Genomic DNA, 19,792 nt, shown 5'->3' with positions numbered 1-19,792 from the left:
GACGTTTAATCAGAGTGAAATAACTGGATAACAAACAAAACGTAAGCTCCTACACATCTCTGCCTTTAAGTAGCTTCTGTGTTTATGTTCAGCTGGTGTGAATAGTATGTGCAGCACTTAACTATTCAGAATCAGACGAATATTCTTACTGAGTGTGAAGCCTCTGTCTCTGAGCTGTAACGCAGCCGTCTGTAGCCATCGCTGGTATATAAACTATTAATCTGAAGCCCTTTTAAGCCATTTTGCAGCTGAGACCAGCTGTCTAACACTAAGCAGTGTTGATGTGTTGCACTTATTCTTTAAAAAAACTCCACCATTCAAGACCTGTTTCAGACCTGGTCCTGGTCCTGGTTCAGGACTCTGGACGCAAGCAGTCAGGACTACATATGTCTCCATAAACCCTCTGTTATGTAACTCTGAGGCTGTTAGGAGGTGAAAGGAAAGGTCTGAGGTCAACATGAGGTCACGTCCTGAGAAACTTGGACGCCCCCTGCCGAGCTCTTGTACAAACAAGACAAACTCTTGTAGCACAAGCAATAAAGCATCACTAATGAACTTAGCAGGAGGTTGTTACACTCGACCTTTGACCTTAACATTCCTCACAGCAGCGCAGGAGATCAGGGAGGCAAAGGATGTGTTGGTTACGTTTGTCGCACTGTTGGAGCTCACAAACAGAAAGCATCTCTGAAGCATCAGTTCAGCGGAGTGAAGGACCCAGTCCAAAGTTTTCATTTATTCCCTTCCGATTCAGTTTTCTGTGTGACATAAACTTTACTGATTTTTGTAAGAAAACTGGGTAATTTCTGCTGAAGACGCAGATGAGAGACGACTAAAAGCCAAGCTCAAGATGATAAATCACAACAAAGAAGTAGTATAGTGAGGATCTAAAAACTGGTCAAACTTTGAACATTTTTACTGACACATTTCCCTGGCGACCAACATTTAAAGGTGCCATTTGTAAGAAAAGTTGATATTTGAGTCTCATTCCCTGTTTGTCAAATAATCCCGCTGCGTCAGTTTTTGACGAGTTTGGAATAAGACTCCGTTTGCATTGAGTACATTACATTAATTCTAATAATTGTTTTCTTAACATGACCTTTACATTTGCCATGTTTCAGCATCATATGTAGGCAACTGCTGTACCATTATAGCCTGTTATTGGAATTGGTGCTTTCATCTGTGATTCAGTCAGAAAGCTATCAAATGTTTGTGCTCTCTATGCTTTGTTTGTATTTCAGAGTGACAGATGATGACGTGTCCTCCGCTGCGCAGGGAATTGTGGGTGAGATAATTTATTTTCATCCTGGTATTATTTTATTAACTGCGTAATGGGAGAAACTAAATCTTTCTCTGGCATACGGAATAATGTGTAGAATGTGTGTCGGAACGTATTTGTGAATTATATTACATGTTGCCACTGCTCTTCCCTGTCACTCAAATACCCGAGACAGCTGTCAATGTGTTGCTTAAACACTCTGAGCGATAAAACACCAAACAACTTATTTTTGTCGTCCACGTAACTCCGTTACACGGAGTTATACGAGCAGGGCTAATGTAGCCTCAAAGCTGCTAGCCTCAAACTTGTAGTTTAAAAGCTAAAATTCCCGCCTTCTACAGGCTTTTGCTCCACACTTTCTATATGCGGTAGTACTCCCCAAGACGTGGATAAAAAGGGTGGTCCAGCCTGGCAGATGGGACCGTCAGTACAAACTCTGTACAAACTCTGTTTGAACTTATTTCAAGTTGTAGTGGACAGTTTCCAGACATGCCAAATGTGTCAGGCTGAATTTTATAATGATGCAAAAAGAGAAAACTATTAATTTTGATTAAAGTATGCAGCTGAAAAAATAAGGAGTCTTGGATTCAAACATAAACATCAAGCTTCAACGATGAGCTGGAATGAGGCGACGAAGGAATACTACGCACAGTGTAAACGATACTTACAGACCGCCTGGAATAAGATCGTTTTCACTGATAAAACAATGAATTTACAGACTTAACATTCCTGAAAACATTAATTTCCTGCTGTTTTAAGATGAGAAGAAAGATCTCGTAGAGATATTTGATTTCTTCCACTTCAGAGTGAGGCGTCCAGGTCTGCAGCTTGACGGCAGAAACGAGCTGCTGGTGTGTTTGTTTTTCCAGAAGAGGCCTAGAGTGAGACGTCCCTCTTTTGGGCAAAGCAGCGAGCGGAGAGAGGAGGTGGTGAGAGCTTATCAAGGTGATCTGGACCAAAAACTTCACTGCCAGGAATGTAACTGACATCTGCTGATGCCATTTACACACACACACACACACACACACACACACACTAGAGTCTAATGCATTTGTAATCATGAAGCAGTAAACTTGGGAATGTTGTAAAATCTGAACTGGATCTGAAGAATATTTACTGATATCATCTAAAAACAACAAAGATAACAAAATGTCAAAAAATGAAATACTCTTAAGTCTTGAGAGGAGCTTAATTGCCTCGTTAACTCACTGTAAAACACACTTCATTCAAACTCAACATAGACAAAAGATAACTCACCAGCACAGGCGCTGGATTGTCTTGGTTGGTTGAAAGTTTCCTTAATTCACAGCGTAAGATGTAAATATTCAGCTGCTGCTGATGTACGACTCTGTGTTGCTTCGCTCCTACTTCACGCCTCTCCTGTCCCTGCCTGCCGTGTCTTGTCACACCCGAAGTAATCCTGGTCAGAGCCTCTGTAAATCACCTCTGTACTGTGTCCCCTGTCGGTCTTGGAGGCTGCGTTCAGTCTCAGTTCGGTTTCCAGCCGTATTCTCTCTCGCATCATGCTGCCAAATCCAGTTGAGCTGAAGCCTATAACACAATCAACCGATCAATAAATTTAAAACTAAAAATACTAAACTGACCACGAACCTCCCACTTTGTCATAAATTAAGGATTATGATATGAACACAAATCAACTCGGCGAAAAAACAAACCATATTGTCTTTTTGGTCCACAATGGAGCAGTATGACAAAAACAGATGTTTTTGCATGTATCATATGCGGGGGTGTTAATGTGTTGAGCAATCAATCCTCTTCCCGGTTCTCGGCCTTCCAGAGGTAGTGGTTTGTAGGGGAGTTTAAGGGGAAAGGACGGGGATGAAAGCCAGGTTGGGGGAGGTGGAGCGGGGTATAAAAGCCAAAGCGAGGGGAGAAAGGAGAACTGAAAGTGGGTCTGCAGGAGGAGCGCTGACTCCGAGCTGAAGGCAGAAGAGAGGACAGCAGCATCTGCAGCACAGATTCAACCATGCTGTGGTTTCTGGTGCTGAGCTGTGCGCTCCACATGGGAGGACACGCTGCAGCAGGACAGAGAGGTGAGAAGAACATGTTTAACATTTATTAAAGACATTATTTTTGGTTTGCCAGAAAAACTTATAAAATAAAGTTGCCACTGGCTTTTGACAACTCCTTAAACAGCTGCATGTGTATTGACTATCAATGTTCAATATATCAGAAATCAGAAATACCTTTATTATTCCCGCAAACAGGGACATTTGTGCGTCTCAACAGCCATGGGACAGTTCAATATAACAATGAACATAGTTAAAATAGTAAATAATAACCAAAATAATATTATAGTTTATATAATACCAGTGATGGAATGCAACTAATTACATTCATTTAAGAACTTGAGGTAGTTTGACTTTACCTGAGTGGTTTCATTTTCTGCCACTATATACTTTCACTGTACTACGCTTTGGAGCCAAATAAATGTAGTGCAGTAAAAGTACAATATTTGCTTCCAAAATGTAGTGGAGTGGAAGCAAAAAGTAGCAGAAAATTGGAAATACTCAAGTAAAAATGCTCAAAATTGCACTTTAAAAGAGTACTTGACTAAATTTTCTTGGTTACTTTCCATCACTGTTGACCAAATTTCGGATCCAATGTCTTCGGATCGTTTAAAAAATACAAAACAAAACAAAACAAAAAACAACTAAAAAATATCAGATCTCATAAATGGACAACGGTGACGGAAAATAACTCAGAATGTTCACCGGAGTATTCTACCTAAGTGCAATTTTGTTTGACTTCTACTTTGCTTGACGGTTTCCCTGTTCTGCTACTTTATACCTCCACTACATTTTGAAGACAAACATTGTACATCATCAGAGCAAAAGTAGCACATTTTAAATTAATGTATTTGATTGCAAATCAGATTTGAGAAACAAAACGATTCCAATAATCAGAAAAATACTGAATATTGGATTTCATTGTCTCCTAATGGAAATAAGTATTTGCCTGATGTTCAGAGTTTGTGTTTTCTGTGCCTGCGCTTGCACACAATGAGGAAAAACAATCAGCGAGCTTTCTGTTGTCTTTACCTTTCTATTAGCAGTGAGAGAGATTTATCTCCTCTATCTTCTCTTTCTTCTGTGGAATCCATTGAGTAAACAGAGTTGCTGCTAATGAGAAGACCACATTTCCTGCGCTTCATGCTCAGGGAGATTTCTGCCCTTGTACGGCTCCTCTGGGGGAAGGGACGGTGTTTGGGGAGGACGATGGGGGTCTTTGGGTCACTTAGGACAAACAGCATGTTACGTCAGGATCCGACCACACCTGAACATCCCAAAGGATCGGATCCTGTGTTGAGACAAGCTTTGTGAATCTGACATCCAGAGAATCTGTAATCTTATTATCATCACAAAAAGAAGTCAAAGCGGCTAACGATAAAAGATGTCGCTCATAAAGGGAATTATCACCCAAATCGGAGCTTCATAGTGAGTTTCAATGCAGCAAACAGCAAACATATACATTTAAGAGACTAGCTGGTGGACATAGTTGGGTATATATTTGATAACTGTCCTGATATGTCAATATTGGGTTCAAAACTGGTTTCTGCTTTCACCAAGGGACCAATCAGACCAGACCAAATCAGATTTAAAATGAGTTTTTTTGGATTTTTATATTTGGTTTGCACAAACGAAGTGATTTATTCTTCGAAGAGAGCTTCAGTGGCTTGCAAACCACCTTTTTATGCCGACAAAAATGTTTTATTTTTCATGTTACCTTATTGTTTCCTCGTTAATCGCACTGCAGATATTTGTTGCTGTCTGGTGTCACCAGAGTTTGGACGGCTTTAGCAAATAAACCAAATTAAAGCAGGTCACTCAAGGGTCAAATAACTACTCTTGGTGCAAATGTGCCCTAACTGTGCTTTGCTTGTGTCAGTTTTACTTGTGTTTCAAAACTACTTAAAGATCTTTTCAACATTTCTGCACTGTCAGACACAGTAGTTTAGTGATTAACAATCTCCATCAAAACCCCAGACAAAGACTTAACTGTACTACACTGTACAAACTCAAAGACGCCCGCAGAGTTTCTTTCCTGTAAGCTTGAAAAATGTATCCGCCAGAAAATCTTGTATCTTTCCGTATCTGGAAAATCAATCATGCGGCTGCAATCAAAACATCTCTGACTCCAGTGAATGCGTGGGCAGTGGAGGATACAAATGAGGCCTGTGGTGACTGAGCAGCCTCAGGTATTAGATTCTGGTATTTGACAGGCAGTGGATCATGTTGTGTGTTGTGCCCCCTCTCTGTATGACCGTATTTTCTGCCCGCTGAGCTTCTGGTCGTGGATGTTCAGCCAACAGGAAGACTGATGTCCTCATCAAGACTACACACTGTTGTTATTATATTATCTTGATCTTTGTCGGTGCCTCTGTTGTGTTTCTGGTCGGCTCTTGATGATGTTATTTTATTTGGAGCAGGTCATATCCTCTCCAAGATTAATTTCTTTATTTGTTATCCAGAACAAAATCTTACTTTTTTTTATTGAATTATTTAAAAATGAAACCAATAGCCACATGAGGATGCAGTTAAAGGCATTGGTGGAAAGTAACAAAGTACATCTACTCTAGTATTGTACTAAAGTACCATTTTGAGATACTTTACTGAAGTGCTTTAATTATCGTCTAATTGATACTTATTCCCTCTAAAGAATATTGTAATTTTTACTACACTACATTTATGTTATACCTTTAGAAACTCTTTACTTTGCAGATTAAGTTATGATTACACAATGTAATCAACCAATAAAATATAATGTATTTTTATCGATATATCAGAGTCCCACCTTCATCAGCTGCAACATTAAAGTAAAACACATGAAAAAAAATCAATAATCACTATACAGCAATATTTTTTTAATTTGAAATGAGCAATTCAGAAAAAAAATATGATAATATCTTTCTACTTTTACCTCAGAAAGATATCTGAATACTTCAAATTAAGATTTGTTAATGAAGTACCAAACAAAATTCAAAAAACAAAACAAAACAAAAATACAAAATCTAAATAAATGGTGAAGGAAAATAAAAGTATGACCTTCATCACATTATGGATTCATAAAGTAAAATCTACCCCCAAGTCCACAGTACAACATTGTATGTGTGGACAGGTTCCCTCGGAAGTTAATCTGCTTGAAATAGACATTGTTGTGTTTTTATCTTTATTAATATAATTTTCTTTTTTCAGATGGAGAAATCATCAGTCAGATTAAAATGACGAACCTTGCACTGGCTGAGATTAAAGAGCTTCTGAAACAACAGGTAAAAAGTTTTTAATATGTTTTTAAAACATATTAAATCAACATTATGTAACTTTTTGACCTTATATTAGAAGCTTTAAAATCAGTAGCCCCATCACTTGTCTCTGCTCTATGTAACTTCAAGGAGAGGGTAAGATCACAGTGTTACATACGTGTTTAGTTTAACATACAAGTTTTCAACACATAACACTGTAATGAAGTAATGAGTTTTGTTTGAAGTTAGCAGAAACTGTACAGAGCTGAATTTGCACTCAGAAACTACAGGGGGCGCAAAATTGCACAAAATGACGTTTTCTACGTATTGTTGCTTTAAACATTTAGACAGCAAACAGGAAGCTAACAGATGATGCTACTGTCTACTTTTGGTGTAAATCCTAATAAGCTTTGGACTGACTGTGTTTTCCAGATAAAAGAGATAGTATTCCTGAAGAACACTGTGATGGAGTGTGAAGCCTGCGGTGAGTCGATCAGCTGAGCAAAACACATTGTTATTTTAATAGTTAAGATTTTCACAACACTTGTACTTTTCAGTTGAATTTGAGGCTTTGGTTTTTGTTGAGATAACTTTGTGCTCAAGATGACAATTTTTTTTGTATTGCTCAGACTGGATCTGTATACAATAATTTTTTGAAACAAGGGAATGATATTTATGTCCGTTGGGAGGTTCATATCATCATATGAAGCAAATATACTACGGAAAACATCAGGGCAGATGAGATGAGATAAATAAATCAGAAGAACAAACTGTGTCAAAAGATGCTTCAATGAGCTGAAAACAGAGGAAAGTTGACCTCCTCTCTCCTCAGGGATGGGAGGAATGCAGCCTCGTCCCTCCTGTGTGCCCAACCCCTGTCACCCAGGAGTGAAGTGCATGGACACCCCTCATGGAATCAAGTGCGGACCCTGCCCCAACGGCATGGAGGGCAACGGTACCCACTGCACTGATGTGGACGAGGTGCGCAGAGATTGGTTTATAGGTTTTGCATAGGTTTGGTTTTAGTTTCATCTAGAGTCTATAGGATGTTTTTTGACTACTGAACCCAAATGAACATTTTGAGACATCCAGCTGCTATTTGTTTGGTGCACTCTCCGAGTGAAGTCTATCTGACTGCAGTCGTTTGGTGACACTGCTATATATATTTGCATGTCATCAGCTGCATATGATAAGAAACCTCAACATTCTGGATAACCTTAGTGGCAGGATGTAAAGATTAAATAACAGATATCCAACAATTGAACCTTGAGGGACCTCACGCATTGTCAGAGACAATGTAGTGTGACATATATCCGCTTTACGCACTGAATGGTGCCAACTGTACAGTATACATCTAAACTTATCTCAACTTTTTCATCCCTAACTAGACTCTAGACTCTGATTTGTGATTTGAGGTTGGAGCTTTACTGCTTACTTTCAGAAGACAGCATAAGTCAGTCTCTTATTTTCATTTTTGGCAGCATTTCAAAATGCGGGAAAAAGGGCCATTGCAACCTCATGTTAGCGTTTGGCTTGCTAATGTTGCTCGCTAAAAGATAAAAAATGTGTTAAACCTATAAACAAAAACAAACAGGAACTATTAACAATATGTACAAAGTGAACTGTGAAAAGTGTTTAACTAAATTACAGATGAAAAAGCACTGAGATCACTACAGATGTATACTGTAGAGCTGGCACAGAAAGCAAAAGGACATGCAGTTCGTAAAGTGGACATAGGTCACACTACATTGTACACGTGGAGAATTAGGGAAAGATGGGAGAGTTTCATCTCTTTCCCGTTTATTGGTTCATATACTTTGGTGACAAATTAACCAGCAAAGCTCTGAGTCCTGACTAAGTGAAACATCTGTGTGGTTGTACAGTGTCTTTAATATTAAAACTTGTTAAATTGTCCTTGATTATCTCCCACATGTCTCAAGACACAGTTGAAAGTAATCATCTAAGTAAACATGTTTTATAATATTTGGATTTGTCTTGTTGTTTGTTTCTGTGTTGTCGTCGTCGTCGGCAGTGTATCGTGAAGCCGTGTCACATGGGTGTGCGCTGCATAAACACCTCCCCGGGTTTCCGCTGTGGTTCCTGTCCTGCTGGATACACCGGCCCTCAGGTCCAGGGCGTCGGACTCGCCTACGCCACCGCCAACAAACAGGTCAGAATCAGAGAAGATCAGCACCTCTTCACTACTCTCAGTTAATACTTCTGCAATTAATATTACAACAGGAGAAGAAAACGTGGGGAATTCAATCTTCATACATCTGTGATAAAACATTCTCATCTCAAGGTTCACTTATTTTTTTCTCATGAGTGAACCTTAAGTGTCAGTTGTACAGAGGTAGAAATGGAGGTCTTCTGTCACTGAAAATTAAAGATTACGACTGCATAAATACTTAAGTCATCTAAAGCATTTGCCAGGTAACCTATCTTACTGAAAGGTTTAGGGTTAACTTATCCCCTTCATGAAACTGTTGACAGTTTTTGATGAAACTTTGGAGAAGAAACTTTCCCCTGTGAACCTCACCATGTCTGTCTTTGCTTCTCACCACCTCATCCTCTCTTTATCCTTCAGCAACACCTCCTCACTCTTTACTGTACATACATAGTATGTCAAACAGTGTGCACCGGTCTGTTTCAGAACCAGCTTAACCCTTAACATACGGCTGGCTTCGCTGTGCTTTGTTTCCGCCTCTTTTTTCAGTCTTTATATCAAAACCTGTTTAAGTTTGGGGATTTTCTTTCTGTTTCTTTGTCCTATCAAGGTCTGCAAAGATATCAATGAATGTAGCACCAGTAATGGAGGCTGTGTGGAGAACTCTGTCTGCATGAACACCCCTGTGAGTATAAACACTATTTAAGAAAAAAATACTGTCTGCTGCTAAAATAGTGTCCTATAGTCCATAAAAAAGACTTTAGCACACTTCAGTTAGCTTTAGAGTTGTCTAAAATGACTCTTATGATGGCTCTGTTTCCTCTGTGTGTCATCAGGGCTCTTTCAGGTGTGGTCCATGTAAGACTGGCTACGTTGGCGATCAGCGACGTGGCTGTAAGCCAGAGAGAGCCTGTGGGAACGGCCAACCCAACCCCTGCCACGCCAGCGCTGAGTGCATCGTCCATCGGGAGGGCAAGATCGAGTGTCAGGTGAATAAATGTAGCTTTCTGCCTCCTGTTCTTTTGCAGCCCAGGAGATTTTTCATGAAAATCTTCATCATCCATTTACTGAAGTTGTGATTGAGCAGTTTTTCTGTAATGAGGAAATCTCCCAACAGGGGACTTGTATGGAAGCATCAAACTGTCATGGGCTGAACTCATTATTTCCTCCATTTTCCCATAATAACATGTTAAATCTATTTCTAAGGATGAAATGATAATTTGTTTGAGAAAATTAGCTTTGTTATCCAGAGATAATGAGATAAAAGAATCCATTATCACAAGAAAATAAAAGGTTTTCCCCTCATAGTTTCATGTTTATTGGATGCAAGCATGCATACACAGCCTCTTGACAAGTGTAGAAACTGATTCAAGATGACCAATTCATAAAAAGTTGGCATGGTTTGCTTTGACACACACAAGACTGTGTATGTATTTGTCCAGTTGTATGAACCTTATGACCTCATTTTCTCATGATCTCATCATCTCAGGAAAACAACTGTGTGATAATGACATAAACTTCATTTTCTTGAGATCTCAAGAAAGTTATCTCGTTAACTTGGTAAACATTTGTTCCCCATGACAATGACACAAATAACTTGTGAAGAAAACTATTAAAATTTAACTTGGAACTAGGAATCATGGGGAAAACAGAGGACATAATCTGTTTGACTCAGTGCTTCCTTGGATTAGAGACAACGGTAGCTGATAAGGGCTAATATGAAGTTGTGTTGTGGTGTGTTTGTTGTGTACTTTCACATCAAAATCTCAGGAAAATAGCTTTTAAAAAGTTCTTCTCCATCAGCAGCTTTTTCTTCTGTAAAATCTACAAAATCAAACTTAATAATGCTCCTACTTACTACCACATTTGTTTTATGTTCCTCTAAAATGAGACATTCAGGTACAGCTAAAAATAAAGGTTTGTACACAGCTGCTAAACAAATCACAAAGTCGTGTAAGTATATTTGACCCAGCTCTGTGAAATACATACCTCTGAGGCAGAATTGTAAAATGTCTGTTTGAGCAATTTAGCTCATGGTACTGTGTGCTACACAAACGGGGCCGATGAAAACAGGCTGTACAGTACATAAAACATTATCCATCCTCACAGTGTGGAGTTGGATGGGCTGGCAACGGCTACCTCTGTGGGCCTGACAGCGACATCGACGGTTTCCCTGATGAGAAACTGGCCTGTCCTGATACAAACTGTAACAAGGTAAGTCTCTTGAATACCATGAAGACATGTTTGCATATTACTGACATAAATCCTTAAAAATAAAAATTCACATAAATGATTTAGTCATCTGCAAAGAATAAAATATTCACAGGTGTTAGAGAGATGTGGTAAAATGTGAACTGTATGCTGTGGTGCTTGTTCAGAAATTGTACCTGTGTTTAGTAGGGATGGTGAGATTCACCGATTCGTATCGGTACATTCGTATGAACATTTACGATGTGGTTGCATCGATGACAGAAGTGTGCATCGGTTAAAAAATCCGGATGAACTCGAGATGTATCGTGTATAAAATCTCTGCATCGATAAAATCCGACTCATATCTATACTTAAAATAAACTAATTTAGAAGTAGGACCAAGTGCTTGTTTCCGTTCTCATCTCCACGCCCGCGATCGGCCAATTCAGCCAGAGTTTCGTCTCACGCGAGTTGGAGGTGGGGTCAGCAGAGCACCAAACAGCAGGCTGGAAATCTGAGCCAATCAGAGACAAAGTCAGCATGGATGAAGAAGAGATCGCCCGTCACTTACAAGTCTGGTGTTTGTGGACACTTCGGCTTTTATAAAGAGATGGTCAGCTTGAGAAATGCCATCTGTAAAATGTGCCGTGCCGCGATTAAACACACAGGGAGCACAACCAATCTAAGCTCTCACCTGAAGCGGCGACATGGCGTTAATGTGACAGAGAGGTCTCCTTCGGCTCCAGTGGTTAGCACCAGCGGAGGTACTGCTAACACAATGTTAGTGTTTGTCTCGCAGCGTGGTTACACTTGAGTTGTCCTCGTACTGAAAACGTGACTTTTCGCATACATGACGTCACTCACCGAGACGCAAAAAAAAAGCCAAAATATCATTTTTTTTCGAAGGAAAGTGACAAAAATAATAGTAAGGCAAAGTGACTTGAATAAGTACTTCAATCTGATTACTAGTTTGGAAATATTAATGCGTTAGATTACTCGTAGTGGTCAGATTAAGGTAACACGTTACTGGCATCACTGATTGTGTAGCTTATGTGCAACATGGAGCTTAAAGATGTAAAGAAAAAAAGGAGGAGGAAAGTTGGAGCTATGGACCCATTTCAAACAAGTCGTGGGCAGTGACAACATGTGTGTCAATCTGTACAACTTTTGCATTCATTCGTATCGTATCGTATCTTATCGGTGGTTGTTTTATATGAATCTTTAATTTATCGTATCGTTGGCAGTGTATATAGATGCATATCGTATCGCAGCAGTGTTGAAGATGCACATCCCTAGTGTTTAGTAGTTAAGGTTAGATTGCCTTAAAACTGTTCCAGACCTGCAATAGAAACAACAATGTGACCATCATGGGTCACCAAAAACTCAAAACTTGCGTTTTTAGTTTGAACGATTTTTGAATTAAAGCATGTTCTCCACAGTAAGAGATAGATTGTAAACCACAAATTCTTACAGTCACTATGTGATATGATATTATTTTTCCCTCTTGTCGTTTACTTTAATAATGAGTATTTCTCCTTTCAGGACAATTGTCTCACTGTGCCCAACTCTGGTCAAGAAGATGCCGACGGTGATGGAATTGGTGACGCCTGTGATGAAGATGCAGATGGGGATGGGATCCTCAACATGCAGGTTCATGCATAAAACATATTGATGGGATATACAAAGATACTTAAAAGCCAGTGGGAATCTACGTTTCTCATTTCACTTTATCAAACTTAAGGACTGAAACAATTTCTGTACAGGACAACTGTGTGCTGGTGCCTAACGTGGACCAGAAGAACACTGATGAGGATGATTTTGGCGATGCGTGCGACAACTGTCGTGCCGTCAAAAACAATGACCAAAAAGACACAGATGTGGATAAATTTGGTGATGAGTGTGATGAAGACATTGATGGGGATGGTCAGTATTCCTTGTGTTTTTAAATGGTTTAACACCAATTTTTATAAAAAACTGCACTGTCATGTGTGTTGATGTTTTGACACGTTTGCTGATGCCCACTTTAATCCCAGGAATCCCCAATCACCTGGATAACTGCAAAAGGGTTCCCAACACTGACCAGAAAGATCGGGATGGAGACAAAGTGGGAGACGCCTGCGACAGCTGTCCTTATGTTAAAAACCCTGAACAGGTCGGGAAGCTCCGTTTGTTTTGGTTACAGACTAATCATCAGCACATCTTGTTAGCTGATTCTTCAAGCAAAAATCTTCGCCTATAGATGACGCATTTGGATTTGAGTTAGTTAGATTGATTATTGTCGTGAGCCTAAGTACATAACGCTTCACCTCTTAAACCAATATCCATGACTTACACACAACATTCAAAGATAAATTTAACAAAAAATAGGGTTTATCATAGATTATTGTAGTTTGGCAGTCAAAAACCTCAACTATTCTGGACCGTGTAAATGAGGTGTGATCAAACTACATTGTTGTGAGCAGCACAGATGAATGATTTTTATTCCATGGCTCTAATTAGTTTTGTGTTAAAACTCTTACTGGCTGTAATTTCATAATTGTCCAATACGCTGTACTATAAATTTCCCATCATTGAGCTTACCATTTATTGGTGCGATACAATACAATTCTTCAGGCTCCCAAACAATAAAATTAGCCTGAAGGACGTAAACCATCATCTCGCATTCCCCTCTTTGTTTTTATACTCGCCACTGTAGTCTATTGGGAATCAGAAGAACCTCTCTGTCCAGAATTTGTCACACAGACGTTGATCAGCTTTACAATGTCATCTTTCTTAGACGGATGTGGACAACGACTTGATTGGAGACCCCTGTGACACCAACAAGGACAGGTATCGTGTGACCTCATCAATTACATTCACTTTTAATTATCTGTATAATAAGGCTGCTGGAAAGCAAAATGTGCACGTGCCAGTGAAAGACTCTCTTTTCCAGTGACGGCGACGGTCACCAAGACTCTCGGGACAACTGTCCAGCCGTTATCAACAGTTCCCAGCTGGACACCGACAAGGACGGCAAAGGAGACGAGTGTGATGATGACGATGACAACGATGGCATCCCGGACCTGCTGCCACCTGGTCCCGATAACTGCCGGCTGATTCCCAACCCTCTGCAGGAGGACACTAACGGTGTGTGATCACCCTCCGTTTTCTTACGCCTAGCAATAAAGAAAAAATTTTCCTCTTACCACAGTCTAAATCTATTTACCCCATCAGGTGATGGTGTTGGTGATATATGTGAGAAGGATTTTGACAACGACACCATCATTGACACCATTGACGTTTGTCCAGAAAACGCTGAGGTCACCCTCACCGACTTCAGGGAGTACCAGACCGTCGTTTTAGATCCGGAGGGAGATGCACAGATTGACCCCAACTGGGTGGTGTTGAACCAGGTTCAATGACATGTTTGTTAGTCTGTGTCCCAAAATACTTAACATCATCTCAGATTAAATTAAATCTTAAATCTACTTTTTTGTTTGTACAGGGAAGAGAGATTGTCCAGACTATGAACAGTGATCCTGGGCTGGCTGTTGGTAAGATCATTGTACCTGCTTTTTAAAGGAATAGTTGGCATAGTTGGCAAAAGTGGCATTGGTTGATTTGCATGAGCTAGATACAAATTAAACAAGTAAATTGCAATCCAAAGAGCACATGCACATTGGATTCACAGCTTCATTTGAACCAAAATAAAACATTCAGTTCCCATCAGTTATACAGTATATTGTACTTTATAACAGCACTTCTGTGACACCTGTCTCTCCACCAGGCTACACCGCCTTCAGCGGTGTAGACTTTGAAGGGACGTTTCATGTGAACACGGTAACGGACGACGACTACGCAGGGTTTATCTTCGGGTACCAGGACAGCTCCAGTTTCTACGTGGTGATGTGGAAGCAGGTGGAACAGATCTACTGGCAGGCAAATCCGTTCAGAGCCGTGGCAGAACCAGGCATCCAACTGAAGGTAGCCTATACGACTACTAATGAAAAAATAATAATGCTTTGATATAATTACATTTGAGATTGTTCAGCTTCAGTGGATAAGGAAGGACTGGTTTACTCAAGGGTGCCTTCAACTGCAAACATGGTTGTTACTGAACTCTGCAGTTACAGATATTACATTTGACACTTTTCTAGTAGATCAGTTTGAAAATATAACGGTACCATAAGGCAATATTCAGTTTTTTCCCCGAAGCATTCCAATATTAGAGAGTTGCGACGACATGCTACCTGACACACTGCAATCAAAGGTTGGTCCAGATTTCTTGTCATTTGTGGTTTTGAAAAGGCCGTCAAGTCGAACACGGGTCCAGGTGAGAACCTGAGGAACGCCCTGTGGCACACCGGCGACACCAGTGAGCAGGTCAAACTGCTGTGGAAAGACGCTCGCAATGTTGGCTGGAAGGACAAGACCTCTTACCGCTGGTTCCTCCAACACCGACCCGCTGACGGCTACATCAGGTACCGACAGAGATGGAGGTCACATTCGTCTCTGTGCCTTTTTAAATTGTACATTTATTGTATTTTTTATTTTTAGAATTTTTTAATTAGCTACATAGAACATTGCCCCGTCGCCTAACTGTTTTGTATCTCGACACCATTGTAAATGGGGATCCGACTTGGTGTTTCGAGGTTAAATTAATGAACAACATGGAAATCTCTGTGCGCTCACTTCTGTCCTGGTCATGTTTAGCCTAGCTCAGCATACAGACAGGACTAGTGTTCCTGTGATAACAGGCTAGTTTGTCTAGTGATCTCTGGAAAACAGAAGGCTGATTCCTCAAGATTACAAATAATTCATCACAACGCTCAGTAGAGTGCATACCTCCGCCAAGGCCCAACAGTCTCCTTTAATTCAATCAAATCTGATCCAATATAAAGCACATTTGAATCTGCTCGATCAAGATTTGAATTTGGATCTGCATCAAACTGTACTAACTCACAGATTACAGCCACCTGAATATGTACATACCATTCACTGAGAAATGAACGAAAAATAAAAAAAAATAAAAATCACTTAATTTTAACGAAAAAAACTCCTGGATCTGTCACTTCATCTGGATCCACACCAAAAGTAAATGGGCTGTATTCTGGGCTGAGACCCATCCTCTATCATGGTTTTTGTGTGATAAGGCTGCGGAGGGTGATAACAGGAAATGTTCCTTTTGTTTTCTCGTGATAGCAGGTTGGTTATCTTGTGATCTTGAGATCACAAAGCTCATTTTTCGCAAGTAACCAAATAATCAACTTGCTATCTCCAGATAACGACACTGAAATATAATTGCAAACATGGCTGTTCTCGACTAGAACCGCTTCTAGATTCTGTATGCACAGACCTACACATCAAGAATCCATTTGCTTCCTTGTGATGTTTTTACCTGCTCTTTGTTTGCCTGCAGAGTTCGTTTCTACGAGGGTCCTCAGATGGTAGCGGACACGGGCGTCATCATAGACGCCACAATGAGAGGAGGCCGACTAGGAGTCTTCTGCTTCTCCCAGGAGAACATCATCTGGGCCAACCTGCGTTATCGCTGCAACGGTCAGTCCAGTTCATGAACGGGCTTATTGTCACTCTGCTTTGGTTTTGCACATTTCACCCCTATTAGTAGTCTCCTTTACAGTCTGAAGCTTATAAATAAAACAAGTCGATATTAATTAAGCATGAGCATATATAGTTGTAAATACAATATGACAATATGAATTTTCCTTTTCCACTGGTTAAACAGTTCTTTCACCTCCTGCTGTTTCCCACTGCAGACACGCTTCCTGAGGACTTTGACACCTACAGAGCCCAGCAGGTCCAGCTGGTGGCCTGATGACAACAAATGAGCTCAGGGAATTCTGGGAACACTTTCCAACGCACAACTGGGATCAGACATAGAATAATCAGCATTATTTCATTCACATTTAACAAAAAAGTAAAAAAAAAAAAAAAATCTCCAACAGACCGCGAAAGGTTTAAACTCCTGACAGTTAATACACAAATTGTTTGAATTTTATTGTTGTTACCAACACAGAAATTCCTGTCATATATGTTTTCCCTATACTGTCTACTGTATATTTACATTACAATGTATAGTTTTGACAGAATTATTGCAAAGATTTTGCTGTCATTAATGAATAAATGTGAATTTTGGTAAATCAGGTGCAGTTACTGGATGCTTTTAAGCTTTGCTAAGTGTGAAGTGACCATTATTAAGTCATAATAAGAGAATATTAGGCCATCAGCATTGATGAAATATTAAATCTAAGAGGTATTTTTAAATTGTAGAGAAATGCAGAGGATTTACCTTCTAGTTTAGTCAAAAAAAGAGCCCGGGAATAATATTTTTTGTCATGCAAAGCTTATCTAAATATATACATAACTGTTCTATAAATGAAATGTATGAATGGTGAAATAAATAATAATGCTGTAGCTACACTACAAATGGTCAAACATTTGATTTTAAGTACCAGACGTGACTTATTTCAAACTCAACAGCTTTTAGTGGAAATCAACATTCTGAACATTACACAAGCATGCACATATCCAAAATAATCTTTTAAATTTTGCATTTGGAAATACAGATTACAAAATAGAAACGATAGCAAAGACAATATACAACAGGATTGAAACACCATGCATGTCCACAGCAACACGCTGTGATGTTGTAAAATGACATCGGACAGTTTTTTTTTTTTTTTTTCTTCTAAGTCAGCATATTCTGCAAATCAAGACTATGTGCAGAGAAAAATCTGTCTTCCACATTCAATTTAATTGACATTTTTCTTTCATCTTATAAACAAATATGGTCACATAAGGAGAATCACATGGCAACAAATAAATAGCTACAGATCTTTTACTACGACTTACAGGACAACAGTGATATAATGCTATTCTCACTATAAGCTTAAGGTGGAACTTAAACTGGTTTTCCAGAGAGAGCTGTAGAGTCGTTTAGAAAACCCCGTATTATTAAAGGGAGATTTTATTCAGACCTAAAACACTCTGGGAACGAGCAGTAAGGGCCGAGCAGGAACTCTTTCCTTTCATCCTGGGACTTAAAGGGAAGAATTCACCACATTTTATGTGGATGTCCAATCAGTGTTGCTGATACATGTAATCAAGTGAAGCCATAAATTCTGCAGTGTGTGACATACTGACCAAGAGCAGAACATCCTCTGCACTTTAGATTGACAGTTGAAATGTAGCTCACTTACAAGCAAGAGGACAACTTCTATTTATGAGTGGACCAGAAGCTAAATCCAAGATGAAACAACTCGTAGTCCTTCATTGACAACAACATAACTGACAACCAAAGAAGAGAGTTTGCAGCATTTGACCCTCCCTAAGTCCTACCCATTTTCACTCTTTGCTCCAATAACAGTTGAGCAAGCTTGGTACCCAACAGAGCCCTTGAGTAGAGATCAATCATGTAATGACTGCAAACTGCCAAACACTGTACTTCTGTCTCTCTGTATTAATACATTTAAATTGCCCCCTTAGAACTTCCTGGAACTATCTGAAGTCGCTGTGAATCACGTGACGATCAGCATTTCGAACATCCGTTTTCTCGACTCTCAAGGGCTCTGGTTCCCAAGTCACACATCACACTGTATATAGCACACTCCCAGGACGAGCGCCAGGCTTTGAAGACAGTTTTCATAGTGGCCAATTACATCGTCACGTGATTCATTGTGGTCCCAAAAGACTTCTTCCAATAAGCTTCTATTGTGAAAGAAGCGTCTATAAAGCGGTGGATACATTTTGTTGAGCATCACTTCCCCTGCGAATGACCCGTTTGACTTTCATTCGATGACCTGTTTTTAAGATGACGTGAATTAGCATTAGCCATTAAAGAGCGAGGATACTCTTGTTCTGTTGTGATGACTTTGCCTCAACTTGTTAATATAACTTAACGTTGTGAACATTCACTTTCATCATGTATGGGGGGCCTCACTGAGCTTCGCTGCCCAGCTCCCAAAAATCTAATAAACATTGCAGCACACAGCTAACCAGAACCGGCACCGCCATGTTTCTTGTTGTCAATCTTGTCCAACCTAGCAACAGTAACTAAGGGGGGGCTCGGCTGTCTCTGTGAATGCATGCTCTGACAACTGACTACATTCACCATCAATACTGATTGGACATTTTGACATAAAGCGTGACAAACTTTCCCTTTAAGAGACACCTTCAAAGCACGGGACTCCTGTTTGAGCTTCACTCGTCCGCCTCTTCAGTTTGCGACATGATTTAGCTTCAGCGCCCTTTAAGAAACGCAGGTCATGCTGACAAGTAATGCGACCGGACGGAGTCTCAGACTGACACAAGCGGACGAGTCAAAACTAAATAGCTTACAAGACGTAGAAAATATATTTTGAGGTGATTCGTTTATCTTGTCTGATTGGGAAATGGAGTTTGGCGTCCAACGTTTCAATGTTTGCGAAGTCAGTGTGAGGTCGCAAAATGTCAATTCATGTTCTACAGAAGCGAACGTTTTCCTGCTGAACCGCGATCAGGCAAACTCTGCTGAACAATGTTGACTTTAACACCTTCATAAATTCCCTTCTGCAATTTGCTAACTTTGATTAGAGTTGTATTAGCTGCCATACTCTCGAATTTCCGCTAGGGTTGCCTTTGTTAGCAAATCTGACACGATGGAAAAGCGCATCGAATACCTTTGTAATGTTATTTAACTTTGAATTATATTCTAACTTGGAGACAGTGCGACAGACCACCGTCTACTAAATGCTTCTACTGTTGCGACTGCAGGTAAACGGAAGCATTTCTTACATTAATCATGTTGAACTGGAGAAGAAATGTTTGACATGTTTTAATTTTTCATATTTCAAACGCGTAACCTGCATTTCAGAGTGTTCATCTAGTGTCACTGTGATAACTTGCTCAAACTCGAAGC

General features: G+C 39.9%; 1 protein-coding gene across 1 annotated transcript; it reads left to right on the top strand.

The window, feature by feature from the left end:
- Window positions 1–3,178: 3,178 nt before the first annotated feature.
- On the top strand, window positions 3,179–18,847 carry comp (cartilage oligomeric matrix protein). The gene is made up of 19 exons (XM_030433492.1): window positions 3,179–3,330; window positions 6,493–6,566; window positions 6,972–7,023; window positions 7,372–7,520; window positions 8,572–8,709; window positions 9,317–9,391; window positions 9,543–9,695; window positions 10,816–10,920; window positions 12,439–12,546; window positions 12,660–12,819; window positions 12,930–13,048; window positions 13,673–13,725; window positions 13,829–14,022; window positions 14,110–14,288; window positions 14,381–14,429; window positions 14,663–14,859; window positions 15,184–15,356; window positions 16,295–16,434; window positions 16,653–18,847. Exons 1-19 carry the CDS (start codon window positions 3,264–3,266, stop codon window positions 16,709–16,711), a joined length of 2,244 nt encoding a protein of 747 aa, XP_030289352.1. The 5' UTR covers window positions 3,179–3,263; the 3' UTR covers window positions 16,712–18,847.
- Window positions 18,848–19,792: the final 945 nt, after the last annotated feature.

Source organism: Sparus aurata, chromosome 11 (assembly GCF_900880675.1).
Source record: "Sparus aurata chromosome 11, fSpaAur1.1, whole genome shotgun sequence".
Classification (NCBI taxonomy): Eukaryota; Metazoa; Chordata; class Actinopteri; order Spariformes; family Sparidae; genus Sparus; species Sparus aurata.
Note: the sequence above shows the minus strand (reverse complement) of the source record. Positions and strands in the feature narration are given on the sequence as shown.

Bases quoted from the DNA above. Each gene is read 5' to 3' on its own strand.
- comp (XM_030433492.1), top strand. From the start codon at position 3,264: ATGCTGTGGTTTCTGGTGCTGAGCTGTGCGCTCCACATGGGAGGACAC. The intron at 7,521-8,571 runs GTGCGCAGAGAT...CGTCGTCGGCAG, and splicing joins ACTGCACTGATGTGGACGAG to TGTATCGTGAAGCCGTGTCA. The intron at 12,820-12,929 runs GTCAGTATTCCT...CTTTAATCCCAG, and splicing joins TGAAGACATTGATGGGGATG to GAATCCCCAATCACCTGGAT.